The sequence below is a fragment of the Stigmatopora argus genome, chromosome 6 (genome assembly GCF_051989625.1).
Source record: "Stigmatopora argus isolate UIUO_Sarg chromosome 6, RoL_Sarg_1.0, whole genome shotgun sequence".
Taxonomy (NCBI): domain Eukaryota; kingdom Metazoa; phylum Chordata; class Actinopteri; order Syngnathiformes; family Syngnathidae; genus Stigmatopora; species Stigmatopora argus.
Window position 1 is genome coordinate 4,807,489 of NC_135392.1, and position 26,214 is coordinate 4,833,702.

A 26,214-nucleotide genomic window follows, 5' to 3' on the forward strand; every position below is an offset into this window, starting at 1 on the left:
TCTGCCCCCCAAAACCAGTTTCCCTCAGCAACATGAAATTTGGAGGACATGCCCATTATGAGCAGACCCACAAAAAAGCCTGAAGAATCCATGTCTGAAAACCCACAGGAAGTCTGCCATTTTGGTTCAAAACTCGGATTTGGGACTCAGTCGCCACCATTGTGCCCATGCGTATTTTTACAAAAAAATTCAGCCCTCAAAACCAGTTTCCCTCAGCAACATGAAATTTGGAGGACATGTCCATCATTAGCAGACCCACAAAAAAGCCTGAAGAATCCATATCTGCAAACCCACAGGAAGTCGGCCATTTTGGTTTAAAACTCGGATTTGAGGCCCCATTGGCACTGTTGTGCCAAAGCGTGTTTCTACAAAAAAATTCAGCCCCCAAAACCAGTTTCCCTCAGCAACATGAAATTTGGAGGACATGTCCATCATGAGCAGACCCACAAAAAAGCCTGAAGAATCCATGTCTGAAAACCCACAGTAAGTCGGCCATTTTGGTTTAAAACTCGGATTTGAGGCCCCATTGGCACTGTTGTGCCAAAGCGTGTTTCTACAAAAAAATTCAGCCCCCAAAACCAGTTTCCCTCAGCAACATGAAATTTGGAGGACATGTCCATCATGAGCAGACCCACAAAAAAGCCTGAAGAATCCATGTCTGAAAACCCACAGTAAGTCGGCCATTTTGGTTCAAAACTCAGATTTCAGGCCCGGTCACCACTATTGTGCCCATGCATATTTTTACCAAAAAATTCAGCCCCCAAAACCAGTTTCCCTCAGCAACATGAAATTTGGAGGACATGTCCATCATGAGCAGACCCACAAAAAAGCCTGAAGAATCCATATCCGCAAACCCACAAGAAGTCAGCCATTTTGGTTGAAAGCTGCATGACCCTGAGCCATTTAAGAGCGTTTGAACGCACGCTAACGCAAAACATTGACAAGAACCCCGGGCCGATTTGCCTCCCCTTTTTTTCCCAGAATCCCAAGCTTCCCTCGCAGGACTCGACGCTATCCGAGCTCACGTCTGCTTCCGGCTGTTTGTTCTCAAACATTCGCAGGACACCTTCTCCATAAATCATATGAATATTGACAAGGTTGTTATGATTCCGGCTGAGAAAAGACAACAATAATCCTTTTAAAAGCGACATCAGACGGCGCTCCTTAGCTGGAGAGCCCGCCCTCACGCCGGCCCGCCCGCGCCGGCGTCCGAGGTCTCGCGGGAGAGTCCTGCCGCAGGTTTGGCACTTTAATCATCTGACACGACGTTTTGCGGAGACAACAAAGCGGAAAAGCCCGGAGGAGGCGCCGCGGCTCGACTCGGCTCGGCCCGCGGCGCTTACAAGCTCATCTCCATTCCGCCGCTGTTTACGCCAGTCCTCGGAGACGGTCACCTTCATGTACGTGCCGCTCGCTGGGGCTACAAAGACTCGCCGGGGCGTCCTGTACGCCCAGGGGAAGAAAAACGTATTGTTCTCCGAGGAAAAGCCGCGGCAAACGCACTCGCTAGCTTTTGCCGCTGGGACTCGACGCCGATCGTTTGAAAAAGTTGGGACTTGTTGAATTGAAGACGCTCAAAAGGTAGAAGGAAAACCCATTCGGGGTTCCGGGTCGCTCCAAGTTTTCAGTTTTGAACCCTTGTTATGATAACGGGGCTCTTATGATTGAAGAAAAAAGAAAAAATTGACCCTTAAAAAATACACTTGTGACCTTATTTGGTGAAGTCAGATTTCAAATGGATTTTTTTTCCATTATTTTCACATATCTTTATGTAGAAATCACATTTTAGGTTAATATAATGTGGAAAAAAAACACAATCAGACAGTCTATTTTCCTTTGTATTTTATTTTAGGGTACTAATGGTTCACCTCTGGTACAGTTTTCATCATTTTCTACTGATTTGAAGGTATTTGCTGGTTACTTTCTGTTTGTTGGTTAATTCCTGTTGATGTTGGGCCTTTAGGGGTCACTTCCTGTTGAATTTATGTCACTTCCTCTACATTTTGGGGTTTTTAGGGTCACTTCCTGGTGAATTTGTGTCACTTCCTCTACATTTTGGGTCTCTGGGGTCGCTTCCTGTTGAATTTATGTCACTTCCTCTACATTTTGGGGTTTAGGGGTCACTTCCTGGTGAATTTGTGTCACTTCCTCTACATTTTGGGTCTTTGGAGTCACTTCCTGTTGAATTATGTCACTTCCTCTACATTTTGGGGTTTTAAGGGTCACTTCCTCTACATTTTGGTGGCTTCAGGGGCCACTTCCTGCTTCCTGCTCAGGTAAGATAATTTCCTGTTGATTTCTGGGTCACTTCCTCTTCATTTCCTGCTAATTTAGGAATATTCCAAATTCGATTTCCATTGTTTTTGTGTCACTACATGTACATTATTGGGACATTCCTAGGTCACTTCCTGTTAATTTCCATTGTTTGAAAACGTTTTTTTGTCAAATCAAAAAACTGGTATTTTTAACAGGGCGGATGCAAATATCTTGATTGCCACGCTCCCTCACACACCCGTGCGCACGCACGCAGAGTATTAAATGCCGAGGTGATTAGCGTCAGCTGCGCGCTCGTTAGTCGCAGGTGTTCGTCACAAATGAAAAACATCCGTGCCGAAGGCGACCCAGGAAAAGCCACGTCGGCCCCAATCCGGCGCGAGCCCCCCAAAAAAGCCGCCTTTGATGTGGCCGAGGCTTTGCGACGCTTCGATGCGATTGCGCGAAACAAAGCGGCGGGCGCCAAAAGGCTGACGGAAAAAAACACGGGTGCTTCGCCCCACCTGAATCTTGCAGTTTTAGGAATTGTGGGAGGGGCCACTTGGGAAAAAATCTGGCACTTTCTGGGAAATTAGGTCAAAGGTCATTGAGGTCAGAAGGGGAGTTGGATCCTACTGCAAATATTTTAAAATATGAAACGGAAGACATGATTACATGTTGGGGTCATGAGGTCAAAGGTCAGAAAAAAATGCATTCCACCGATTCAATGTCATATTCCCAATGGTGAGATTGCTAATATGAAAATAAAAAGGGCACAGAGTTAAGAAACTGAATTTTATGATATATCAAAAACAACGGAATAAATTGTCAAATATTTTGTGGTATAACGGTGCTAGTCGTCAATGGCAACCACTGAGTTCATTGAGCGTCCTCCCAGGGGGTTCAAAAGTCCAATTTCACGGATGTCTGTCATGTGGCAGGACCGGAAGACGTTGCTTTACGGTGCAATACCGCCCCCTGTTGACTGACGAATGCACAACAAACAAACGCGTTGGAAAAGATGCTCTGAAATCGCGAAAAAAAAATAACCCTTTTTGCAGACTATATTAATAAATAGTTTTTTAATTTACTTTTTAAATCATGTAAAATATATATAATGAAAATAAATGAGAAAATCGATTTTTTTAAATGGGACTATTTACCAAATTTCCCCTCTTTAAATTTTTAAAATAATAATAATAATGATCAAATATTTGCAATCATCTAGGTTGGGAAAATATTTAACTAAATTTGAAATAGATAAGTGACTAAATATTTTAAAATGAATTATTTATTTATTTTAATTGAAAAGTTTAAAAGAATGGTGGGCCGGTGGATGAGTGGTTTGCGCGTCGGCCTCACAGTGGGGGACCTGCGTTCAAATCCAGGTCGGTCAGCTGGGATTGGCTCCGGCACCCCAGGCGACCCCTAGCGAGGATAAAGCGGTTCAGAAAATGAGATGAGTTTAAAAGAATGACTTTTTGGGAAAGTAATCGACCGAGGCCCCGGCGACCCGTCACGTCACGTCATGTCGATGGCGCCTTGTATTATTCAACGGCGAGCGCTCAGGTAGAATCGTGAAACACAAACGAGGCGCTAAACGCGACGGGATAAACCATCAATCATGCATGAAGCCCACATGAATGTATAATGCGGCAAAATGAGACCGATTCCATTTTCATTTGCATCACATACGCCTGCGTTCCTTCTGGCCAATGCCAGTCAAAACGGAGACATGGCAGGACACGAATTGCCAATAAGCCAGCTAACTCATTAACCACGCTCCCAACCAAAAAGAAGGTGTGGTTAATGATGTTGACTTACATTCCTGTAAATTTTAGAGCTTGAACTTTGATTTTAGGCGGTCACTTGATTCGGAGGTCTTACTGGGTCACTGCTTGTTGATAAAAGGTCAAAGGTCACCTCTTGTTGATTTTTGGGTCACTTCCTGTTGTTTTTGGGCCTCTAGCTGGTCGCTTCCTGTTGATTTTAGAGGCCTTACCGCGTCATTTCCTGTTGATTTTGGGTCACGTCTTGTTGATGTCAGGTCAGTTCATGTTAATTTTTGGGTCACTTCCTGTTGTTTTTTTAGGTCACTTCCTTTTGTTGTTTTAGGTCACTTCCTGATGATTTTGAGGCCTGACCGGGTCACTTCCTGTTGATTTTAGGTCACATCTTGTTGATATCGGGTCACTTCATGTTCATTTTTGGGTCACTTCCTGCTGGTTACATACCTTATGAGGATGTCATAAAGGTGGCTGGGGGTGCAGGAGCTTATCCCTGCCAACTACGGGCAGCAAGCAGGCCACACCCTGAATTGGTTGCCAGCCAATCAAAAATGAACGAATGAATGGTGACTTTGGTGCCTTTATTCGCATGTCAAAAATTCTCTGTACCATTCGTAGTTAACTCCCAAATGTAGACACTGCCCCCTGGTTGTTAGAGAAATCATTTCCCACTAAAAGGCACCCTTTCTACTTCCGGTCCAGGATTTTGCCCTTTTATTTTGTGACAAAGTACCCGGAAGCGTGGTAGGTACGCACTCCCCCTTCCCATGACCGTTGGATGACGCTCGCGTGCATAACTTTTTGCATCCACGCCGAATAGGACGTGTCGTTTTTTTTGGACGTTGTCCGATTTATTACTTTTTTTTAAAGTACAAATTTGGACGAGGACATATGCGAAGATGAGCGCTTTTTTCTTCTTCTTCCTTTCGCTTCTTTTGGTCGGGTCGGCAGAGCTCCGGAGCCCCGTCCGCCTCCCCCCACCATCCGCCCCGGGCGAGGCTCATCCCGGCCGGCCCGCCGTAGACGAGGGCCCGGGCGGAGACTTGACCACCGCCGGGCTGCGGGCGAACTCGTCATCGACGCCCACCGGGTGGCCTTGGCCGCTCGGGGAAGCCTCCCCCCGGGCTTACGCCCTGATGCCACTCGCCTTGGTCCTCTTTTCGGTGGGCATGGTGAGCAACCTGGCGCTCATGTGCACCGTGTGGCACAACGTTTACCTGCAGAGCACCTGGAACTGCACGCTGGCCGGCATGGCGCTGCTGGACTTCGGGGTGCTTTTCTTCTGTCTGCCGGTCGTCGTCTTCCACGAGCTGACTTCCAGGCGACTGCTGGGGGAGGCTTCCTGCCGTCTGGTGCCCTACCTGGAGGTAAGCCAGAAAAATGGACTGAATTCATTCATTTTTATATACTGTATCTCTTTCTTGAACAAACGTCACTCTTTTTAAAACATTTACAATTGTATATATTCAAGTATACTTTAGCCCACCTGTGTCAAAGTGGCGGCCCGGGGGCCAAATCTGGCCCGCTGCATCATTTTGTGTGGCCCGGGAAAGTAAATCATGAGTACCGACTCTGTTTTTGGATCAAATTAAAATGAAGAGTATAGATGTATATTAAATTTCCTGATTTTCCCTCTTTTGAATCAATAATTGTAATTTTTTAATCCATTTTTTCTGTGTTTTTAGTTCAAAAATCATTTTGTAAAATCGAAAAATATATATAAAAAAAAAAAAAGCTAAAATAAACGTTGTTTTAGATCTATAAAAAAATAATATTCAGGGCTTTTAATCCAGTTCTGTTAATCCATTTATAAAAAAAATCTAAATATTATATCTAAAATGGTCCGGCCCACATGAAATCGAGTTGACGTTAACGCGGCCCGCAAACCAATCCGAGTCTGACACCCCTGCTTTAGCCTAACGTCCTCTTGTTTGTGTTCCATTCAAAAATCAGGCTATCATTAGTACTCGTTTATTGGCATTGACTGCAATGGACGTCCAATCCATTTCAACTGTGATGGCTGACATAATTTCACTGATATTGATGGCGAAAGACGTCCAATTCATTTTCACTAGACCTTTTGAGCCTCTTAATTGGAAATATTCCCTTCAACATGATATTTTTCATTGAAAGATGACCAAAAAGAAAATATATTTTAATCATTATTATTTTTTATTAAAAAAGTGAAAATATCAGTGACCGGGTCGGTGCAGTCAAAATGGATTGGATGTGAATGGCAGCTAATGAGTTCATAGATAAAAAATAAACATTCTGACCCGATTCTGTTACCCGGAAAATGACGTGATGGGTCCCGAAATTCCAATTTGTGATGGGGACGTCCCTTGATCTCAATCCACGCCACGGTTTCTTTCCTTTCCAGGTGACGTCGTTGGGCGTGGCCACCTTCAGCCTCTGCGCCCTGAGCATGGACCGCCTCCGGGCACCGGGCCCCACCCCCGAGCCCTGCCGCCCCATCCTGTCCAAGATGGCCGTGGTCTGGTTGGGCTCGCTGACGCTGGCCGCCCCAGAGCTGCCGCTGTGGCGGCTGCGACGGCAGGCGGCGACGACCACGACGGCGGCGGCGGACTTGTGCGAGCCCCGACCGTCGGAGCGCCTGCCCGACCCCGTCTACTCGCTGCTGCTGACCTACGGCGAGGCTCGGCCCTGGTGGATCTTGGGCTGCTACGTCTGCCTGCCGCTGCTCTTCACGCTGGGCTGCGACCTGCTCGCCAGACGGGTAAATATCCAAAAATAATTTAATTCGTTAATCATCCGTATCCTTATCCTCATTGGTTTAGCTCAGGACTGTCTAACTCAATTTGGTTGGCCAATTAGATCTCACATGGGGCGGACTAGTTGATTTTTTTGCCCAAAAATGTTAACGAACTGTTGATTTTGGGGCATTTTAAGGTCATTGGCGAAAGAACGAATATGACTGCGGATCAGTGCAATAGTGATTACGCCCCCAGGTGGCGGCGACCCGACCCGCGGAGGCCGTCGGCTCCGCCTCCTGCCCGTCGCCGACGAAGAAGGAGAAACGGTGTTGTCCTCGCGACCCGCGGCTCCGCTCCACCTTGGCGTGGCTGACCGCCTTGTACGTGGCGTGCGGCGTCGCGGGCAGCGCGTGCGGCCTGGCGGCGGCGTACGTGCCGACGGCGACGACGGCGAGCCTGGCGGGGCATTTCTTCCTGTTCGCCCGTTGCGCCGCCACGCCCGTCCTGCTGCTGTGCTCATGTCGCCGGCTGGGGCGGGCCTTCCTGGGCTGCTGTTGTTGCTGCCGCCATGAGTGTCGGCCCCGCCCCCCGCCCTCGACGCCGCCCTCGCTGACACCGTCCCCCAAGAAGGACGTCGCCCGCCACGCGTCGCCAGCCATCGGAACCCCGTGTTGAGGTCAGGTGACGCTTTCAACGTTGTTTGCAACTTGGAACGCCCCATCGGGGCTCGCGATTGGACGATTTTTAGAAATGCAAATTTTGAAGTTTTTAGGGTTTGTTGTTGTTTAACCCTGTAATGTCTAAATTACATTTTACATTTACAAAATAATAGCTACCATGATGCACAACTGTTCATTCATTCATATCCTCACAAGGGTCGCAGGTGGTGCTGGGCCCAATCCCGGCCTGAATGGGTCGCCAGCCAATCCCAAGGCACAATAAGATGAACAACCAATCAGAATTAGGTACAATTTAGCGCGTACATTTAGCCTAGCAACAGGGAGCCCAGCGGTTGTGTGGTTAGCGCGTTGGCCTAATAGTGGGGGACCTGGGTTCAAATCCAGGTCGGTCCACTTGTGTGGAGTTTGCATGTTCTCCTGCGTGGGTATTCTCTGGGTACTCCGGTTTCCTCCCACATTGCAACGACATGCATGGTAGGCTGATTGGACGCTCTAAATCAAGGGTGTCAAACTCGGGTTGGTTCGCGGGCCGCATTGACGTCAACTTGATTTCACGTGGGCCGGACCATTTTAGATATAATATTTAGATTTTTTTAAATAAATGGATTAAAAGAATTGGATTAAAAGCGCTGAATATTCAGTTTTTTATACATCTAAAACAATGCTTATTTTAGCTTTTTAAAATATATTTTTAGATTTTACAAAATGATTTTTGAACTAAAAACACAGAAACAATGAATTAAAAAAATACAATTATTTATTTAAAAGGGGGAAAATCAGGAAATTTAATATACATCTATATTCTTCATTTTAATTTGATCCTAAAACAGAAAGTCGGCATGATTTACTTTCCCGGGCCACACAAAATGATGCGGCGGGCCAGATTTGGCCCCCGGGCCGCCACTTTGACACAGGTGCTCTAAATTGTCTTAGGAATGGGTGTGAGCGTGAATGGTTGTTTGTCTCCTCGTGCCTTGCGATTGGCTGGCCACCAATTCAGGGTGTCCCCCGTCTCTGTCCCGAAGTCAGCTGGGATAGGGTCCAGCACCCCCCGCGACCCTAGTGAGGATAAAGCTCGTTTAGAAAATGAGATGAGAATTAGCCTAGCATGCATGTTTTTTTCTTATTAATTAAAAGAACTGGAAAAGATGCAAATATTGTGTGACAGCAAAGTTCCTGGGACTATTCAAGCCGGACTCTATTTTGAAAGTAATAAGTAAATATCTCAACTTTTTGGACCAAAGTAACCTCTTCAAATGAAAATAGCAGACTTCCTGTTCCTTTTCAAGGATGGCATCTTAAGACTTTTTTGTGTCTCCACTCACAACAGACCTGTCTACCAAATTTCACGTTACTACGGCAAACTGCAGAATTTTGAAGAACCTTTCTTGGTCCCGTCGAGACAATTTTTCCTCGCAATTGGTAGAAGAAAAGGCCAAAATATAAAGAGCGATAGCACAATGAGAAAAGAAAAGTTCTCCATCTATTGTGGACCACCTGGAGGCCCCCCAAGTTTCAGGGCGAGGCCTCCTTTGAGCACGACTCACGACCGAAGGAGAAGAGAGGGGAAAAAAGCGGAGGTTGGGGGAGAGGCCTCCAGAACAAGAAGGCTTTTGTCGTCCCCCCTCATATCAATCCGGGGCGTCGCTAGGCGACGCGACGCCCACCAGCCGGCTGCCTTTTGCCGCTCGTCGGGCATAATCCAGACAAGACGGAAGAACGGTCGCCGTGACGACCGGCAGAACAAAGTTTGCTGCCGACGACCCCCTCGAGCGAGGTCAGCGGCAGCAAACTTTATTCTGAAGTCGAATTCAAAGGGTTCTCCACCACCATATGTTACAGAAGGCTGTTCAACAAGTGATTTGGTGGAAGTTTTCACTTTAATAAAGATTCCGTGTTTCGTGCAGTTCCTCTCCCCCTCAGTAGACGGCGCTGTTTCTTAACGTCACTTCGTAAACTGAAAAACGAAGGAGATAAAAAAGACCGCCCTGCACAGCTGCTTCTCAGGCCGTTAGATTTCACTGCTAGCTTTCGTGTAGTTCTTAGCTGGGAAAATGTCCGAGAAAGCAGGAAAATATGTACGCAAATTTCGGTGTCAACCGAAAAATCGAAGACGAAGGAATCTGACAACAGGTGTTTTATTTGACCAATTTGTCCCTCGGATGAAGACATCTCACATTTCTGAGGAAAATTGCGCATTAGCTTAGCAGTCTCGCACATTAGCTTAACGGTTTGACTCATTAGCCAAGCATGACGTCATATCAGAGGCGAAAGGTGAGTCAAATTAGAAATTAACTCATGTTTTCGTCCACCATTTGATTGTGTTGCTGTTCTCACGTACTATTAGTTTTCTTTGTTATTTTAACAGTTTTCGGACTGTCAATGAAGCTTTCGTCATGGCTCCTGTTTTGGGACCTATGTTGAAGTATTTGCGTCTTTTAATTCCACCGGTAGAAATGCTATTTTGTAAAACGAGGCTCTCCCAATAGACGCAGCTATTTGACTAGCATATGGACATGCTACTTAAAATATACTGGTTTTATTGAACGTTAGCACGAAGCTAGTTCTTGGGCAGATGTGAGGCTTACTTAATGGAGCTCCCTTACAGAGATTCGACACAATATTCTTCATCACTTCCTGGTTGAAATCATTCTTTCTGGACCAACAGCAAAGGAAGCTGATCTGAGGTCTGCGTGGTCACTTCTATTTCAAGGTAGGCACATGAATTCCATTAATAGTTGTGTATTATATGCTGCATTTAAAACTATATATATTATTAGTGGGTGTTACAAAGCCTCTCCCTGTCCATATTGTTTTGATGCATGAAATTTGAGCAGTGTGATATTTTTTCCCTGATGAAAACTGATGTATCGTATGAATAGGATACAAATTTATGACAAATGATATCCACTGAGTAAACTTCTCATAAAACTGGAGCATCATGTAAAATGTAGTCAAAAGTGTTTTAGCATCGAATATACATTTGATTTACTCATTATTATTCAATAGGGTAAATAAAATACAATCGATAAATTATTTTTGAAAAATTATCAAGTGAAGTATAATATGCACACACATAATACCTATAAAGACTATAGCAATACATTCAAACATACAATGCTAAAATATATTTTAAAATGTAATGATAGTAAAGTAAAATGAATGAGATCTACACCAAAATCAACAAAAACGAGATATAACAATTCGAAATAAAGAGCAATACAATTCTCACAATTACGGGGAGAACTATTTTGATAATATCGCTGAATTTCGTCCCATTTATGCATCAAATTTCACGTGTAAAATTGGCAACATTTACAAATTGGAGAATTCAAGCGTGTCACATGTTTCACCAGCAGAGGGCAGCAAATCTACGCCACTCAACTTATCGTGTTGTATTTTAAAAAAAGCCATCAATTTTATTTCAAGCACCAAAAACTGCCAATGTGACACCCATGACCTAAGACCATTGTTTTTGGACCTGAAAACGACAAAAAAAGACACATAAAATCTTGAAAGCGGAATATATTTTCAATTTACAACTTTGCTCTGCTTCAGTGTTAAGGAGGAGGAGGCCTTGAGCCTCAGTCCATATTTGGCCTGCCACTGGAACACTTTCTAGTTGTTTACCACAGCCGACACGATACCCGCATATGGCGACGATAATGTCAGACACCTAATTTGGCTTCCATTTTCGGACGTCATAAAACAATGAATGCCGGCATAGTTATTACACCGCAATAACAGTCGTTACGCCACTATTACTACTTGCTCCATTTATGTATTTTTTTTCTTCATTTATTGGACTCGTTGGCTGCCTTTGACTTTGACTGGCAAGTGCGAATGAATGTTGATTTATATTTATAGAATAATAATACAAAACAATACAGTAATACCTTGACATACGAGTGCCCTAAATGGCACACGGTCGATTGGTCGCCGGTCTTTTGGTCGCCCGGAAGGTAAGTTATAATTACCATTTAAATCACTGCTCAAATTCCCTAAATACAAACTGCAAATTACTTTTTAGTTCTTCTTAATGCCCTAGTAATTATTAGGCTAAAGAAAAGCTCCAAATTTCCCAGACTTTTATTGTTTTTTGTTGGAGAACTTGTTAAGACCCTGACTGACGTAGCTTCTTAAAGGGACAACGCATGTACATACAAACTCTTATACACTCACACGTCGGCTCAGTGAAACTGCTCATGGCCATTGTTGGCTTTTATTGATGCGTAGACCATGTTGTTTTACCTTGTTTTGTCGCCGGTCTTTTGGTCGCCCGTTGTCGCGGTCGGGGCGACCAAAAGACCGGCGACCAAAAGACGGCGACCAAAAGACCGGTGACCAATCGACCGCACACGCCCTAAATATGGGGAATTTGAGGTACGAGTAAAAAAAAAAAAATCCGTGTTTTTTTTCCCATTAGTCAGTACAAAAGTAAGGGAAAAACAATGGGTCCAAAGCAACCTGGTGCAATTAAGGGTAGTGCGAAGAAAAGGCGTATGATGACAATCGATATTAAGTACCAAATAATGGAAAGTGTAATGTAAGATTAAAACAAAGCTGTTCACTGAAGTCATGTCCCTTTAAAATATGACAAAAATGCCATCATCTCGATAAATAAATGACGATATCTTCTCCAGGCTGCACTGTACTCATTGGAATCTCGCTAGCAGATAGTGTGTGTGTTTGTGTGTGCGCGTTTGCACATGAAAGGAATTCTCCTTTTTCATAAACATGTACGTTGCGTGTAAAGAGGGCCCCTCATTTGAAATATGTATGCGCATAAGAGTCAAATCTTATACAGCTCCTACATTATTTACGCCGTAGGCAAGCAAACTGCAAATGTTAAACAGATAAATAGAACAAAAGTGTTTATGTTCTCATTCATGTATTATTTTTTACCTCAGCTGCTTTGTGTCATGTACATTTTTAATTATGATAAAAAGATAATGACCGAAGAAGCCAAAGCCTTGAAGGAAACTGAATATCTGTTGTTTTATTTTGAAGAGCTCACTAAGTCAAAAACAATCGGCATCACTGTGTTTGGAAAGTTCAATACAGAACAAAAATGTTTTTTTTTTAATCCTAGATTGCATTTCATGAAAGTACACAAATAGATAATGTTCAAGAAGCCAAAGCCTAAAAGGAAACAGAAGTGTTTTATTTTGAAAAGGTCACTTAGCCAAAAGAAATCGTGAAATTTGCTCCGCGTCAATCACTGTTGAAAAAAAAAATCAATCCAGAAAGAGCAAATAATTTTTATTTATTTTTTCATCCTAGATTGCTTTACATTAAAATACTTTTTGGAAAAGAATGGTAATTTGACGTCTATTTCTGTCAATCAATAGAAGCCAAACATTTGAACGCCCGGGCTCATTTTCTGAGCGAATCCACTAAAACGCTGGAGTGCTTTTGAAATGTGAATATGAAAACCAGTCAGTGTTTTATTGAAGACATCCTGCTGCATCATTTAGTGAAATCGGCCTCATTGCCAGCACCGTTTTTCCTGCCGGGGGCGCCGGCGAACCGATTTTTCACGTGTGCCTGCTGGGCGTTTGTGGGCGAGCGCCCACGCCAAAGGCCGATAAGTCACCCACATTTTCACTTACTTTACCAACATACCTCGTTTAATTTGCACTTGCTGTTTGTCGGGGGAAACACTTTATCACTATGTCATTAATTGTTATTTTCGATTTCTTTTCATCAATGGTTATTCTTGTATTTGATGCTTTTATTATTTTAGTCTTTTTTTTTTAATGAGTAACGGTTGCAGCGCTATTAACGGTGATAGACGTCCAAATCCATTTGAAGTGGGAGGGTGGCAGCAAATGAACATGAATTTGCTCCCAGTCTTCCCACTTCAGATAGGTTGGACGTCAACAACCGTCAATGGTGGATTATGAGTTGCTGTGCTGCCTTAGTTTTAATGCGAGTTTACGTCCAATCCGTTTGAAGCGGGAGGGACGACGGCGAACTAACAAACCGAGGATTTACGAAGCACGGTAACTCACAAGCTGCCATTGACGGCCCCGGTTGTCCGACCCTGTTTTTTTTTCTAGCTGCGTGGAGGTCGGCGCCGTAGCGCGCGGCATAGCACGCCCACCGATGCACCCTACGGCGTTTTTCCCTCCGCGCCTCTCCGCCGTCCAATCGCAGGGTGCCGTTTAGCGATTGCGCGTGTAGGCGGGCCTTTTGTGGCCTTTCCCCTCCCCTCCCACGTCCTCCATCTCTGGCGCGGCATTAGCATGCAGGCGGCAACGCCACGCTCACTTCAAACGCACTCCTGGAAGCGATAGTTTGCTACATGTCAATACGATGTTTTCATTGGATACGGAGCCCACGCCACGCCACGCACCCGCGGGGAGCCTCCGCTCAGACGCTTTCTCGTCATTCTCGCCTGGCGAAAAGCGCAACCACGTTGCCATGGTTACAAACATAACATTAAACACGTACGGAGGGGGGGAAAAGTCATATGCCAAAGCATGAAAATGCATCCTATGTGGCCTTTCACGTATTAAGCTAAAAACTGAAACAAGACTATCGTTTTTTTTCTAACTAGAAGTTGAATGTAAAATAGAGGAAAAATGTACTGGAGTATAAGTTGAGGCGGCTTGGTGGTTGAGCGGTTGGTATGTCTGCCTCGCAGTCCCAAGATCGTGGGTTCGACCTTCATGTGTGGAGTTTGTTTGTTTGTTTGTTGCGTGTTTGGGTTTTAACCATCCCACATCCTGAAAACATGTATGCTAGGCTAGCTTGTTGATGACTAAATGGTCCCTCGCGATGATTGGTTGTGCATTTCATTAATTGGTTGCGATTGGCTGGCAAGACTGAAGACACATTTTGGGCAACTGGAAGAAAAGGATGCGTGATTTTGGCATCTAGAAGAAGAAGAGTTATTTTTGGCATGTAGAAGACAAATTTGGGGCATCTAAAATAAGAAAACAAGTAATGTTTGGGATCTAGAAAAAGACATTTGTTGCATCTAAAAGATGAAAAAGAAAATGACTATTTTTGGGGGTATCTAGAAGAAGACAGTAATTTTTTTGGCATCTAGAATGAAACAAGAAGACGAGTAACCTTTGACATCGAAAAAAAGAAGACACATTTTGGGCTCCAGGAGGAAAAGAAAAAAAGGATCCATTTTGGGCATCTGCATGCACGAGAGATGACGGCTCGCACCCCCCACCGCCCAACGGATTTGGTGTCCATCGCCGTAAATGGCAGCCAATTAATTCCGAGGAGAGTCGGAATGAGAGCGTGTGATGAAAAGTTAATCATGCAAGTGCAGCGCGCTAATGAGGGAGGGCCTCCCTCGCCCCAAAGGAACCCTCTGCCCGCGCGGGGGTCCCACCGTCCGTCATCAGCAACAGCGTGTCGTGACCTTTCCACCTGCCTGTCAAACTTGGTCATTTTCGGACCACCAGTCCCACCTGAGTAGGAGTAGAGGGCAATGTTTGATTTGGCCTGAACCAGAGAATAACCACAAGTAAAGGTAAAATGGCTAATGGGCTCATAACATAACTGTATAACTGTAGCCTGAAAGCTAATGAGCTTGAAAACTGAAATAGAAAATAAAATGAATTGATGACTTTTTTTCTCATTTTCAAATGGGTATGTAAATGTTTATTTTACGTTCATTTCTGTTTACTCTCATTACTGAATTGCGAAAGATTGGACAAATGCAAAGAACCATGAATAAGGAATATTAAAACTAATTGTCTTTTCAAAATGTGTACTCTTTCACTTTAAATAAATTAGCAAGAATATTTTTTTCTCAGCGATTCTTCAATTCTACTCAAAAATGTGTTCAAACAATGAGTGGTATTTGTGGTAGTGCTATATTATTTATGTATATATCATTGTGTAATTCTATTATCTATACTTATATTACTCATCATTGAACTTCAAAACAAAACGAAAGGCATGTTCAATATTTTCAGAAAGAAAAAAATAAATAAAACCTCGGCCTCGCCTTTCTCCGCAGCCAATATTTTTCACTTCAAACGGATTAGATGCCCAATGGCGGCTAACTCCACTCCGACCTCAAACCGAAGTGGGACGAGTCGGGACGAGTCGAGCCGTTCTAAACGTTCGAGCCAAACGGCGGAATCTCCCGGAGTCGTCGGCCGTCCTCGCCCAATCTCGGCCGGATAAAAATAATGGCGGTGGCGAGAGAAGGTCGCCATGGATACCACATCCAGCCGCTCGTACGGACGGGCGCGTTTACGTCTGCGTGTAGGTGGATGCCGACCCCGGGAAGTGACTTGATTGCGTAAGTCTGAGGGATTGGAGATCGCAGCCTCCACACTTAGGCGCAATTAAGGCTTCAGCCAGAAAACGTACAAGAAACCTTTTGCTGCCTCAACTTACTTTGGAAATTTTTCGACAAAAAGCTTGCTCGACTTCAGACTTTTCTAGCACGCAGGTTTGCCGACTAGAAAAAGGGGGGGGGGGACTAACTCATTGTTAAGCTAAATAGCGAAAAGTGGCGCACGATTAGCACGGAAAGAGTGAAATGTTTTGTGCTTTGGGACTGGCTGCGAAAAAAATAGCATTTGAGTTTGATTTATTTCATAAAGGATAGCACATATTAATGAACATATTCATGTTAATGAACATATACAGTCATACCTCTACTTACGAATGTCTCTAGGTACGATTATTTTTATATGCAAATAAGTGACTCAAGATATAAAAAAGATTATGAAATCCCCAAAAAAGTAAATGCATTTTCTTATCTGTTATTTTATTTTGAAAATATTGTCGCAGATGCATTGATTCTCACTTTAGAGACATTGCTACCCTCTATTGGGCTCTCATTTCCTCGTGCTCATTATATCTCATATTATGACAATAGAAGCATTCGAATCAATTCAATTGGCTGTATCACAACAACCACTATCCATGTTTCAAGATTGTCTCTTACATACCTGTCCACCTGCCAAATGCTCCCCTTATTAATGAGTGCAATTTGTCTTATTAATCATTTAAAAAACCGTACAAATGCAACGTGGCACATATTTCCACCACACACAGGGCACACGTAAAAGTCTAAAATATAGTACTACAAAGTGGACGGCTTTCGACCCTGGTAGAATGGGCTTTTGCCGCCATCTGGCAGACAAACACGAGTATTACATCTACCATAATAACGGCCCCGGGGGAACGATTTCAGCAGTGCAGGGCACATTTTCATATGCTTTATTTATTTTAAGACAATAAAAAATAATTTACTTATTATTTTCTCTCTTGTGTGTTTCCTGACATCTTTTATACAAAATTGGGACATTTTGACTAATTTTAAAGGGTTTGGTTGGTAGTTGTGTGAGGATGGTGGAACAAATTAGAGAATTTACATATAAAGTACACATCTACTTACAAAATTTTCAAGTTACGAAAAAAGTTCTGGAACCAATTAATTTCGCAAATAGAGGTATGACATATGTAAATATGTAAAATTGTAGCCGAGGGCTAATTTCCATCTTTAGTCCCTTGTGTAGGTTGAAGATAAACGATGACACATTTTGTTCATCTAACAGCCAGGCTTTAAGATGATTGGCCAAGAGGTTCAGAGAGGCGAGTTCACATATGCTAATTGGTATTGACTTCCAGGTATGTGAGGCACGGACAAAGAACGTGCTTTTTATTTTTTATTTTTTGAAGGGAACTACACAGTCACCTCTAGAGCCAGCCCTTGTTGATGTGTTGGATTTTTTTGTACAAAATCTTGCAGTGGAGGAGGAGCTTTGTGATGGAATATTTTGTAAACAAAGGTGGCATCTGCATATTTAACAGTATTGTCCCAGGTCAGGCGTTTTTTTTCAATATCTGTGCTATTTAAGAAGCTAATGGGTTCAATCTCACATTGTGCTGCCACCTGTAGGCGTGGAGTGGAACAGACAGGTTTGAAATAACCTCGTATTTACATTCATTTAAATGTTAAAAGTGTTGAACAGCGCTGAGTGGATTTTTTTGGGTGTGTGTGTGTGTGGATAATGCAGGCAAAGCTGTGGTGTGCCCCTGTGTGCACTCTGCAGGTATAAAAGAGTGATGTATGAGCCTATTAGAGTGCAGACAACAAGATCAGTCAAGAGAGGTGCACATAAACCTTTTTTCCCTCTCTGACTTTTACTCTTTTATCCGCATTTGTCAGTCTTGTGTGACCATCTATCCATCTCGATACTGTAAATACCTGACTAGTTATTAATTTTCCTTTTCAGTGTTCTGGCAAAGACTCAAAGGATATTTTTCAAGCTTTTGTTGTCGTTTTACTTGTTGATGTCCCTGAGCATTTCGCGGTTGGCCTACTTTGTTGCTACTGAGCTGTTTTGCACTGTCATTTCAATTTATTCTACTCCCATCCACGTCAGTCAGCAATAAGCGAATACCTTAACAGACACACCTTCCGTTCCCGGCCCCGCCCTTGACGGTGTCGCCGCGGTAACAGAGCCACCCAAAAGATCCGCTACCAGTCTGTATTGAGATTATTGACATTAGCCACATGGCGTGTTGTGGCAACAATTTGCTGGCCAACGGACGGACACGGCGTTTATGTATACCTTATATTTCGTATATACCCTAACGGGAAATGGGAAACACCTCCTACATAAGTATTATTATGTTCCTAATCTGATTATGATTAGAATACGGTCATTTTTCTGGGGAAAAACACAAGGTTGTTTCACAGATATTCATTATTGGCGCAGTTATGTGTATCATGTTCACAAGTCTGTGTTGTGGTAGTTAGCAAAAGTGATAACAGCAGTGCTATTGTTAAGAAAAACATGACAAAAAGTTGGCAAAAATAGATGGTGTCTCTCAAAACTCCTAAGAACTTGCATCTTATCATTCCGGCATTTGTCCTAGCGTAGTATTAAGACATTTTTTTCATAATTTTGCGAATACGAAGGAGCTGACTCGCTTGGAGAAGGAAAATACTGTACACAAGCTATTCTTAAAGCTTTTCATTGGCTGCCAGCCTCCGCCGTTTACACGGCAACAGCGTTTTGGGGGACTGACAACTCACAGAATTCAAAACTGCTTCCAGAGTGGATATTTTGCACAACGTTAGGCCCAGTCGTCTCCATATCAACAGTTGTCAAGGCTAAGTTTGACTTCCGGATTCCGTATTCTTTCAAGGATTGGGCTTTTTAAAACAATGTAGCAATTCCTGGCAAGTGCATACCTTTTGGGAAACAAAGTATCGCGATATATCGGCATTTTGACCTCTTGCCACACCCATACTCTCTCTGTAACTTGACCCGGGAACGAATGAGTTAAATGTAAAGCGAAGTAGGGTTGATTGATGGGATCCACCTTAAAAAAGGCACCCAGACTAGCCCCGCCTCCGCCCCCGACTCCGCCTCTTTCCCCGGGGCCGAGCAGCCAGCCCTTCAACCAGCCAGCTTTCCCCGGATACAGCCCTTCGCAAGCGGCACTCCACTTCCTCCCCTCGCTCGCTCCGATCGGAACTCGAGCACCCCGACGCGCGCCCCCTCTTTACCCAAACCCGGCAGCAACAGCGGCCCCCTCCGACTGTTTCTTGGCCGGATCTCGTCTGGGCTCTCGCTTACTTCTCTCCCTCCCTCCCCTGCGCGTGTTCCAGCGGCGAGGAGGCGGAGGAGGAGAGGGAGGAGGAGGAAGGGGGGGACTCGGTCTTTCCCTTTCATCGGTTTGATTTCTGACCCAATCGGGAAGAATCCGGCTTTCTTTCCGCGGTGCTGCAGTGGCGTGGCACGGCCGTGTTTTGTGTGTTTTTTGGGCCTCACCTTTTTCAAACAAGAAGGAACATCGATTCGTTGATTTCTCCGCCCTCTTACTCCAATAATTACATTCCCGGCCTGCCAATCATTTTTTTTTCCACCACTGCGGTCCGGTCAAGTTGCCGCCGCGTCGGGACATGGACGAACCCCAGTGAGGGAGCCTCACAAGCCGACGCGATTCGGACTCCAATCCCGACTGGGGTAAGCGCTTTTTCAGTCTTCCGGGGGTGGTGAAATGTCAACTTTGTCCACCGTTTTCGCGTCGACGTCGTCGCTCGCCGAGTTTGAACCTCGTTTCAACGGTTTTACATTTTGTAGCTAACCCTTTCCGTCGTCTCCGGTGTCCCATTCCGAGCTTTTTTCGCACCGTTTCCGTCTTCTCGGGTGGGCCATTTGCCCTCCACCCCTCCGCTACAGGTGTGGGACCACAAACTGGGGGCGCTTAAGCACCCACAGTCGCCGCAAAGTGAGCTTTCCGGCGCGTGCAGCGGAAGAGTCGGGCTCCCACGCGTGTTCTAGGCTGGGGGAAAGCCCGAGGACGAAGCGTCCCTCCCCCGCAGCCGCGCCGCTAAGTCTCGGCGGAGCAACGCGGAGGGTTTTTGGACGTAAACTTTGACGCGTTCGGCTCGCTTGTGCCCTAAAACCCGGCGATATTGTCCCGGAATGAGCTCCGAGTTACCTCGGAAATGAACTTTTAGACACCATTCGTAACGCCGACCAGTTGCTGCCGACCGTCGCCGCGTGCTACCTACTCATCGCGGGGACGGTTCGTCCAAATGCCCCCCCCCCTTTTTTTTCATCGGATCGCTGGAGACACGCCGAATTAGATAGGGCTTATTTATTGTGGTCGAGGACTGATCCAGTCTCGGACGTGGGTTTGTCTAAACGCCCCGTTTGTCAATGGCGGTTTTGGGGGGGTTTGGGGGTTTCATTGCCGTGCTCGCGTGCGGATTTCGACCCCATCCAGAAGCCGTTTGACCGCAGTGCACGCTTCTATTTGCTGTCGACAGTGTCATTTGTTGCTTGGGATGTCACGCGAACGCTTTGCCCGCGGAACACTGGTTGCTGCAGTAGGACGAGCAGCTCGTTCTTCCTGTTGGAGTGGTTCCCCCACCTTGTCGAGAGGACTAGGTCGGCCGGTCGGCCGTCCCACGGCGAGCTAAAAAAGCCATTTGATTATCAACGTTGATGTCACCCAGTTGGAGAAGGAACAGTGTCAGCTCTGTTTCTCCTTTGCTGTCATTTTGTGGCTCTCCCTCCCCCTCCCCCTCTCCATCTGGGTGTGTCCTGACTTATTGCATGGGGAGGAGGGGGGATCCCGCATCTTCTCCAGCTCCGTGACCTCCAAAACCATGGCCGCAAGTGGGCTCGACACCTCGTCGCCGTTCGCCCCTCGCCGCCTCGTAAAAAGCCGTTAACTGCAAATTGAATTGAGCCGGAGGATAATTGTCGGACGCTGTGATTATTTTTCTTTCTGGAGTGATCTACTTAACGGCGACTGACGACGCATTTGCATATCCCCTCGTCGTTCCTCCGCGTTTTGTCTGCTACTTGTAGCTCAAAACAGCACTTGACTGGATGTTAGCTTCCATAATGGGGACGTGCCGGTGTGGGAAATATCGGGGTTAATAGTGGGACTTGTTGAAATAGGCAAATGATACCAGGCACACTTTTATTTTCTACTTTTATCCCTTTGGGGTGCGCTAGCAGGGTCGGTTTTTGCCCTGGGGAGGTTGGGCAACCAAATGTTTTTGGCCAATCATATTACCAGTAGTCTACATTATTACCCATCAAGTTAGCAATGCATCGCCCCTAGGATCAATAAAGCATCACTGCATCCCATCATAAATATGTTCTTATTATAATTTTTATTGATGTCGATCATGTGTCAAAGTGGCGGCCCGGGGGCCAAATCCGGCCCGCCGCATCATTTTGTGTGGCCCGGGAAAGTAAATCATGAGTGCCAACTTTCTGTTTTAGGATCAAATTAAAATGAAGAGTATAGATGTATATTACATTTCCTGATTTTCTCCCTTTTAAATCAATAATTGTAATTTTTTAAATATTTTTTTTAAGTTTTTCGTTCAAAAATCATTTTGTAAAATCTAAAAATATCTTTAAAAAAAGCTAAAATAAACATTGTTTTAGATCTATAAAAAACTGAATATTCAGGGCTTTTAATCCATTTATTAAAAAAAATCTAAATATTATATCTAAAATGGTCCGGCCGACATGAAATTGAGTTGACTTTAACGTGGCCCGCGAACCACCCCGAGTCTGACACCCCTAATGTAGATCATGGGTGGCCAATTCCAGTCCAGGAGAGCCCCTATCCAGTCTGTTTTCCATATCTCCCTCCTCTAGCACACCTGAATCAAATGATCAACTCATCAGCAAGCTGTCCAGAAGCTTGATAACGATCCCGATGATTTGATTCAGGTGTGTTGGTGGAGGGAGACATGCAAAACAGATTGAATAGGAGCTCTCCAGGACCGGACTTGGCCAACCCTGATGTAGATAATGTTTTGGCATCACAGAATGCCAGAAAAGTCCAATCATCCAGAACACAATTCAATGCGCAGCGTAACAAGGGTGAATGAAGAACACCTATCGTCTAAAATCGTTTGGGTTTGTTGTGGGGGAAGAAAAATTGCCACCCAATCGTTCATTTGACCGAATCGAACACTGCCAACTACACGCACGGATGCCACGTTGCAGCTTTTTATCCGATTGGCGAGTGTTTACCCCACAAACGTTTGTCCCGGCGACTTCCCGTTCCGACGGCGAGCGGCCGTCCGTTTACGAGCGGCTGTTTTCCGTCCGCGTCGGGGAAAAAAAGACCCAAGCCCTCGCCACCCCGCCGCGCCGGCTCCCCCTTATCCTGCGGCAAATCCTTTCATTCCTCTTTTTGATTTTTTTTTTTAAATGGATCAGTCTGCTGGCGGCGGATGGATCGATTGTTGCGCGTTAATGCTATTTATTGGATGAGGGGCAGAGAATCAACTTGCACTTTGACTGCCCCTCACTCGTCAAATGGAACGATCCGAGCCAAAAAAAAAATCTCATGATGGCGCCTTCCAAACATGTGCTCACTCTTCCGCTATTCACTTCTGTTGTTGTCACTCTACTAACTTTCCAGCTCGATATTTGTACTCCCAGAAAAGCCTGGCGCTAGAGTAGTTAGCAAGTCCGCCTCGCAGTTTTGAGGTGGCGGGTTCAATTCCCGGCAGGTTGCGCATCCCAAAGCCATGCCGGCTAAGCTGGTGGAACATGCTAAAATATCCCTCATGGTTGTGGTTGTTGTTTTTTGTCTTCTTGTGTCCTTGCGATTGGTGATTGCTGCCCTGTAGTGGTCTGGGATAGGCTCTAGCACCCTCTGTGGCCTTTGTGTTGATATGCGGTACAGGAAAAACAAATATACTAGCTAAAATATGTTTTGTAGAGCGGGCAAGCGGTTAGCATGTTTGTCTCACAGTTCTGAGGTGGAGGGTTCCATCCCCATTGGGGGGGGGGTCCGACAGTAGGACTATATTTCCTCTATTTGTAGTCCTTTTTTGCGTTCATGTTTTGGATTCGTGTTGTGACCATTGGCGGTAATGTTGTCGCTATAAGCATTTACGTTTTGACCAATTTGCACTGGTGTTTTTTTTTTTTTTTTAAGTATTTGGACTTTTTGCTAAATGTTCTTTAACCCCCTCAAAAAAAAATTGTACACACCCTTGTCTATCTCGGGGCTTCCATAAAATAACAGGAGTGATGAAAAATGCAAAGGAAATCAGTGTTTTTCATCCACCTGTTCCTGGTGCAGTGAGAATCGGGGGAGCCCCCGCGAGTGAGTGAGGGGGGGGGGGGCGCACGCACGGTCTCCTCTTACGTAAGTGGCCATCAATTATGAATGGACGCAGTGCAGCAGCGGGAAACGCTGCCTCTCTCTCGCCTATATTTAAGATTGGAACGTAGAAGCGCAGATAATAAAGCTGTTGGCCGTCATTATTATTTGATGGGGGGGTTGCCTTGGCCCCTGGACTCACATCTGTCATTGGGCATTATTTTTTGCCATATCTGCCCCCCAAAATAATATTTCAGTCCCATATCGATGGCTGCAGGCGTCCAATCCATTTTGAAATGATGAACTCAGGGTTTTAATTGAATTTTGCATCCCAACCAAAAATGTTCAGTGCCGTATAACGGCAATCGACGTCCAATCCGTCTCGACTGGGAGGGTTGAGATCGGCATTGTCATCAAATAGCGGTAATCAAAGAAGTGTAATGGTTATTTCTGCGTCATAGATGTCGTGTTCCGTCGTTGGCGAGTTTGATTGGACGTCTGGCACTGTCAATGGCAGGCAGCCAACTCCTTGGACTTTGCCAGATGAAAAATGTCGTTGCTGTCAAGAAGACGCCTTCGTCCTCGCCCGTCAGGCCCCGCGAGTCCCGCTAAACACCTGTCAGTAGCGGCGCCCACGCCACCGTTATGTAAGATGCCGTCTAGGGGTGCTGGGGGAGGGGGCACGTTCATCAATCCCGCCGACGCTGACTGGCAGGCGAGCCAGGGAAAAAACATAAAAGAACAAAATGTACACCGGGATGTATTTTTTAGGGCTCACCGACCGTGAGACGCCGATTTGCGGAAAAAAATCTCCATTTTGGCTTTGGCTTGTCAAACTATTCACCTAATTTCTAATTCATAATATAATAATCAGACGTGGGGCCTGTCGTCATCAACAACAAAAGCCCAATTGTCATCACACCCAGAAACTGCGTATGATGAAATTGGTAGTGCTTCTCCATAAGGTGCGTTTTAAAAGACCTAAATAAGTGATAGTTTCGGACTCGTAATTCGGCATTCTGCCGTTATGGATACATCGTCAGTGCGCGGCGCCATCTTGGATCTTTATTTTAATCTTTATATATATCTTTATTCTAATCAATACCTGTGAAAAATTGCTTTAAACTCTGAGAACTTTAAAAAAATATATTTTTTTAAATACATGTCCCCCCCCAAAAAACTGAAAAAGCAAGAAATTTTGATTAAGAAAAAAAATGTAAAGTTTTTTTTGAACCTAAAAGTTATAGTATGAAGGCAGTTTCATTAAGCCATTAAAAAAAACAGTAATCTTATTTTGTAGTGCTTATTTGATATCACACGGCTGTGAGCCATCACTTTTGGACATTTGTGTTATTTCCAGAACGTCCATATCTCACGTTTACGCATACCTTTTCTGAAACAATATTTCCCTAGCGATAGCATCGCTATCATAGCCATGAATGACGATCAACAAGCCCCACGCATTGTCCTTGAGCGAATACCGGTGAGCTGGAAATGCGCGGGTGTGTGCGCTCGTGTATGTCAAGTGCACGTAGAGGTGCCAAGGTGCTACGCTAATGACTTTAACATTTAATGATGTCGTGGTCCGGTCCGTTTAAAAGCGCCGAGTCGTGCGCGTGTTAGCTTAGCCCGCGTGATGTCGGCGAACGGATCGGACGCTCATCGCGGTCGGCATATCCGAAGGCGAGGTGCGAAAAAGGGGTGCGTGCAGAAGGAGAGGCCCGGCGGGAGGAAGTGAGCAGATGGTGGGCGGGGACACCGGGGGCCAACAGGAAGTTATCTTGGCAGGCGTCCTTCCTGGTCGCTTTCAATTCCTCCAAATCAGCGCAATCATCTTCATTTGCCGTCCAATCTTTGATTTCAACCTCGAAATCGGGGTGCTACTTTGGATCCCAAAATGTCACCCCCGCAAAAAAAACGAGCTCGAGCCGCGTCCAAGCAAACGTGGAGCGCCTGGCGGGCCATTCTCCTCACCTACGGATCATCCGCTATTTATAGTTTGTTGCCTATTGCGAGCATTGATGGCGTACGGCGCCCGTTAGCGACACGTTGAAATCTCCACCTTTTATTGGCCCAAAAAAAAGGCCTCTCTGTGGAATTCCCATTCACGATATGGAATGCGCTGTTTGTTTAGGAATGCTGGGTGGAGGTTCCTCATGCTAAATGGCTCGCTTCTTTGCGTTTACAGCCTTTGCCCAACACACTACATAAATAATATATACATGTATTCATTCCTTTGTTTTAAATTGACGTGATCTGTCCCAAAAAAACGTCTCTCCGATCTGCTTGAAATTTGGTAAAGGTGTCTATCATGACGGTGTGTACAAAAAAAACGTATGAACCCCTTCCTGGTATTTAATAGGGACGCGGCAGCCATTTTAGGTTTTTTTTTTTTACCCGATTCTGATCCTCCGAAAATGTTGGGATTGAGCCCAAATTTTCGATCACATAATTAATTTGGTACGTCTCTGCAATGCAGTATTTTCACTTCAGATATGTCGACCGTGGCGAGCAATATAGACGTGCACGAAATACCAAAAATGTCCAAAAGTGATGGCTCACAGTCCTGTGACATGAAATAATCATTTGAAAAATAAGATCACTGTTTTTTTTTAATAAATTATATATTTTTTCATTAAAAAAGGCTAATGAAACTGCCCTCATACCATAACTTGTATGTTTAAAAAAAAAAAGCTTTATTTGAAAAAAAAATTTAACCAAAATGTTATTTTCTTCTGTTTTGTTTTTTAATTTTTGGGGGAGATATGTATTTAAAAATCAAATTTTAAAAATGTCACTATATAAAGCTAATTATTTAACAGGTGTTGATTAGAATTGGCTATTTTACACCATTTGATGACGTAACAACAGGGCCTATGTCCGATTATTATTATTTGGTAGTTATGCCACACACCCCCAAAAAACGGAAACGCCCACTTTTTTAGAACATTTCTCGTTGTGGCATCACCACCCAGTGACGTTTTATGCTTTTCCATGATTTTTTGGCCAATTTTCCTGCCTTCGGAGTCAGCCCAAATGGGCTTTTCCAGTCACTTAAAGAGTGCAGTCATTCCAACCCGGGCCGTTTTTGACGTACGTTAGCGGATTCCGCCGCCGGATTGCCCTGAATGGTCGCCTGTCTAGGCTCCATTGCTCACTCCGAGTCAAACGGGGAGGAAAACGAGC

At 44.8% G+C, this 26,214-nt stretch overlaps 2 protein-coding genes across 8 annotated transcripts in view; both read left to right on the top strand.

Annotated features, from left to right (window-relative positions):
* Window positions 1–4,297: 4,297 nt before the first annotated feature.
* Window positions 4,298–9,135, top strand: LOC144075836 (G-protein coupled receptor 37-like 1). The gene is made up of 4 exons (XM_077603256.1): window positions 4,298–5,407; window positions 6,421–6,777; window positions 7,010–7,430; window positions 8,765–9,135. The coding sequence occupies exons 1-3, from the start codon at window positions 4,940–4,942 to the stop codon at window positions 7,427–7,429; spliced, it is 1,245 nt and encodes a 414-aa protein (XP_077459382.1). The 5' UTR covers window positions 4,298–4,939; the 3' UTR covers window position 7,430; window positions 8,765–9,135.
* Window positions 9,136–9,541: 406 nt separating this feature from the next.
* The window catches only part of LOC144076357 (plasma membrane calcium-transporting ATPase 1-like), a 52,487-nt gene continuing 35,814 nt past the window's right edge, over window positions 9,542–26,214 (top strand). For 2 of the 7 annotated variants that reach the window (XM_077604135.1, XM_077604140.1), the window contains exon 1: window positions 18,842–19,400. The gene's annotated coding sequence lies outside the window, so the exon portion shown is untranslated. Of the gene's footprint in view, window positions 9,709–9,772; window positions 10,148–18,840; window positions 19,401–26,214 lie in introns of those variants that run through there. The other 5 variants (XM_077604139.1, XM_077604141.1, XM_077604138.1 and 2 more) reach the window with 4 other exon arrangements.

Excerpts from the sequence above, each read along its gene's own strand:
- LOC144075836 (XM_077603256.1), top strand. The coding sequence starts at position 4,940 with ATGAGCGCTTTTTTCTTCTTCTTCCTTTCGCTTCTTTTGGTCGGGTCG. Across the intron at positions 5,408-6,420 it reads GTCTGGTGCCCTACCTGGAG|GTGACGTCGTTGGGCGTGGC; the intron begins GTAAGCCAGAAA and ends TTTCCTTTCCAG. Across the intron at positions 6,778-7,009 it reads GCGACCTGCTCGCCAGACGG|GTGGCGGCGACCCGACCCGC; the intron begins GTAAATATCCAA and ends TTACGCCCCCAG.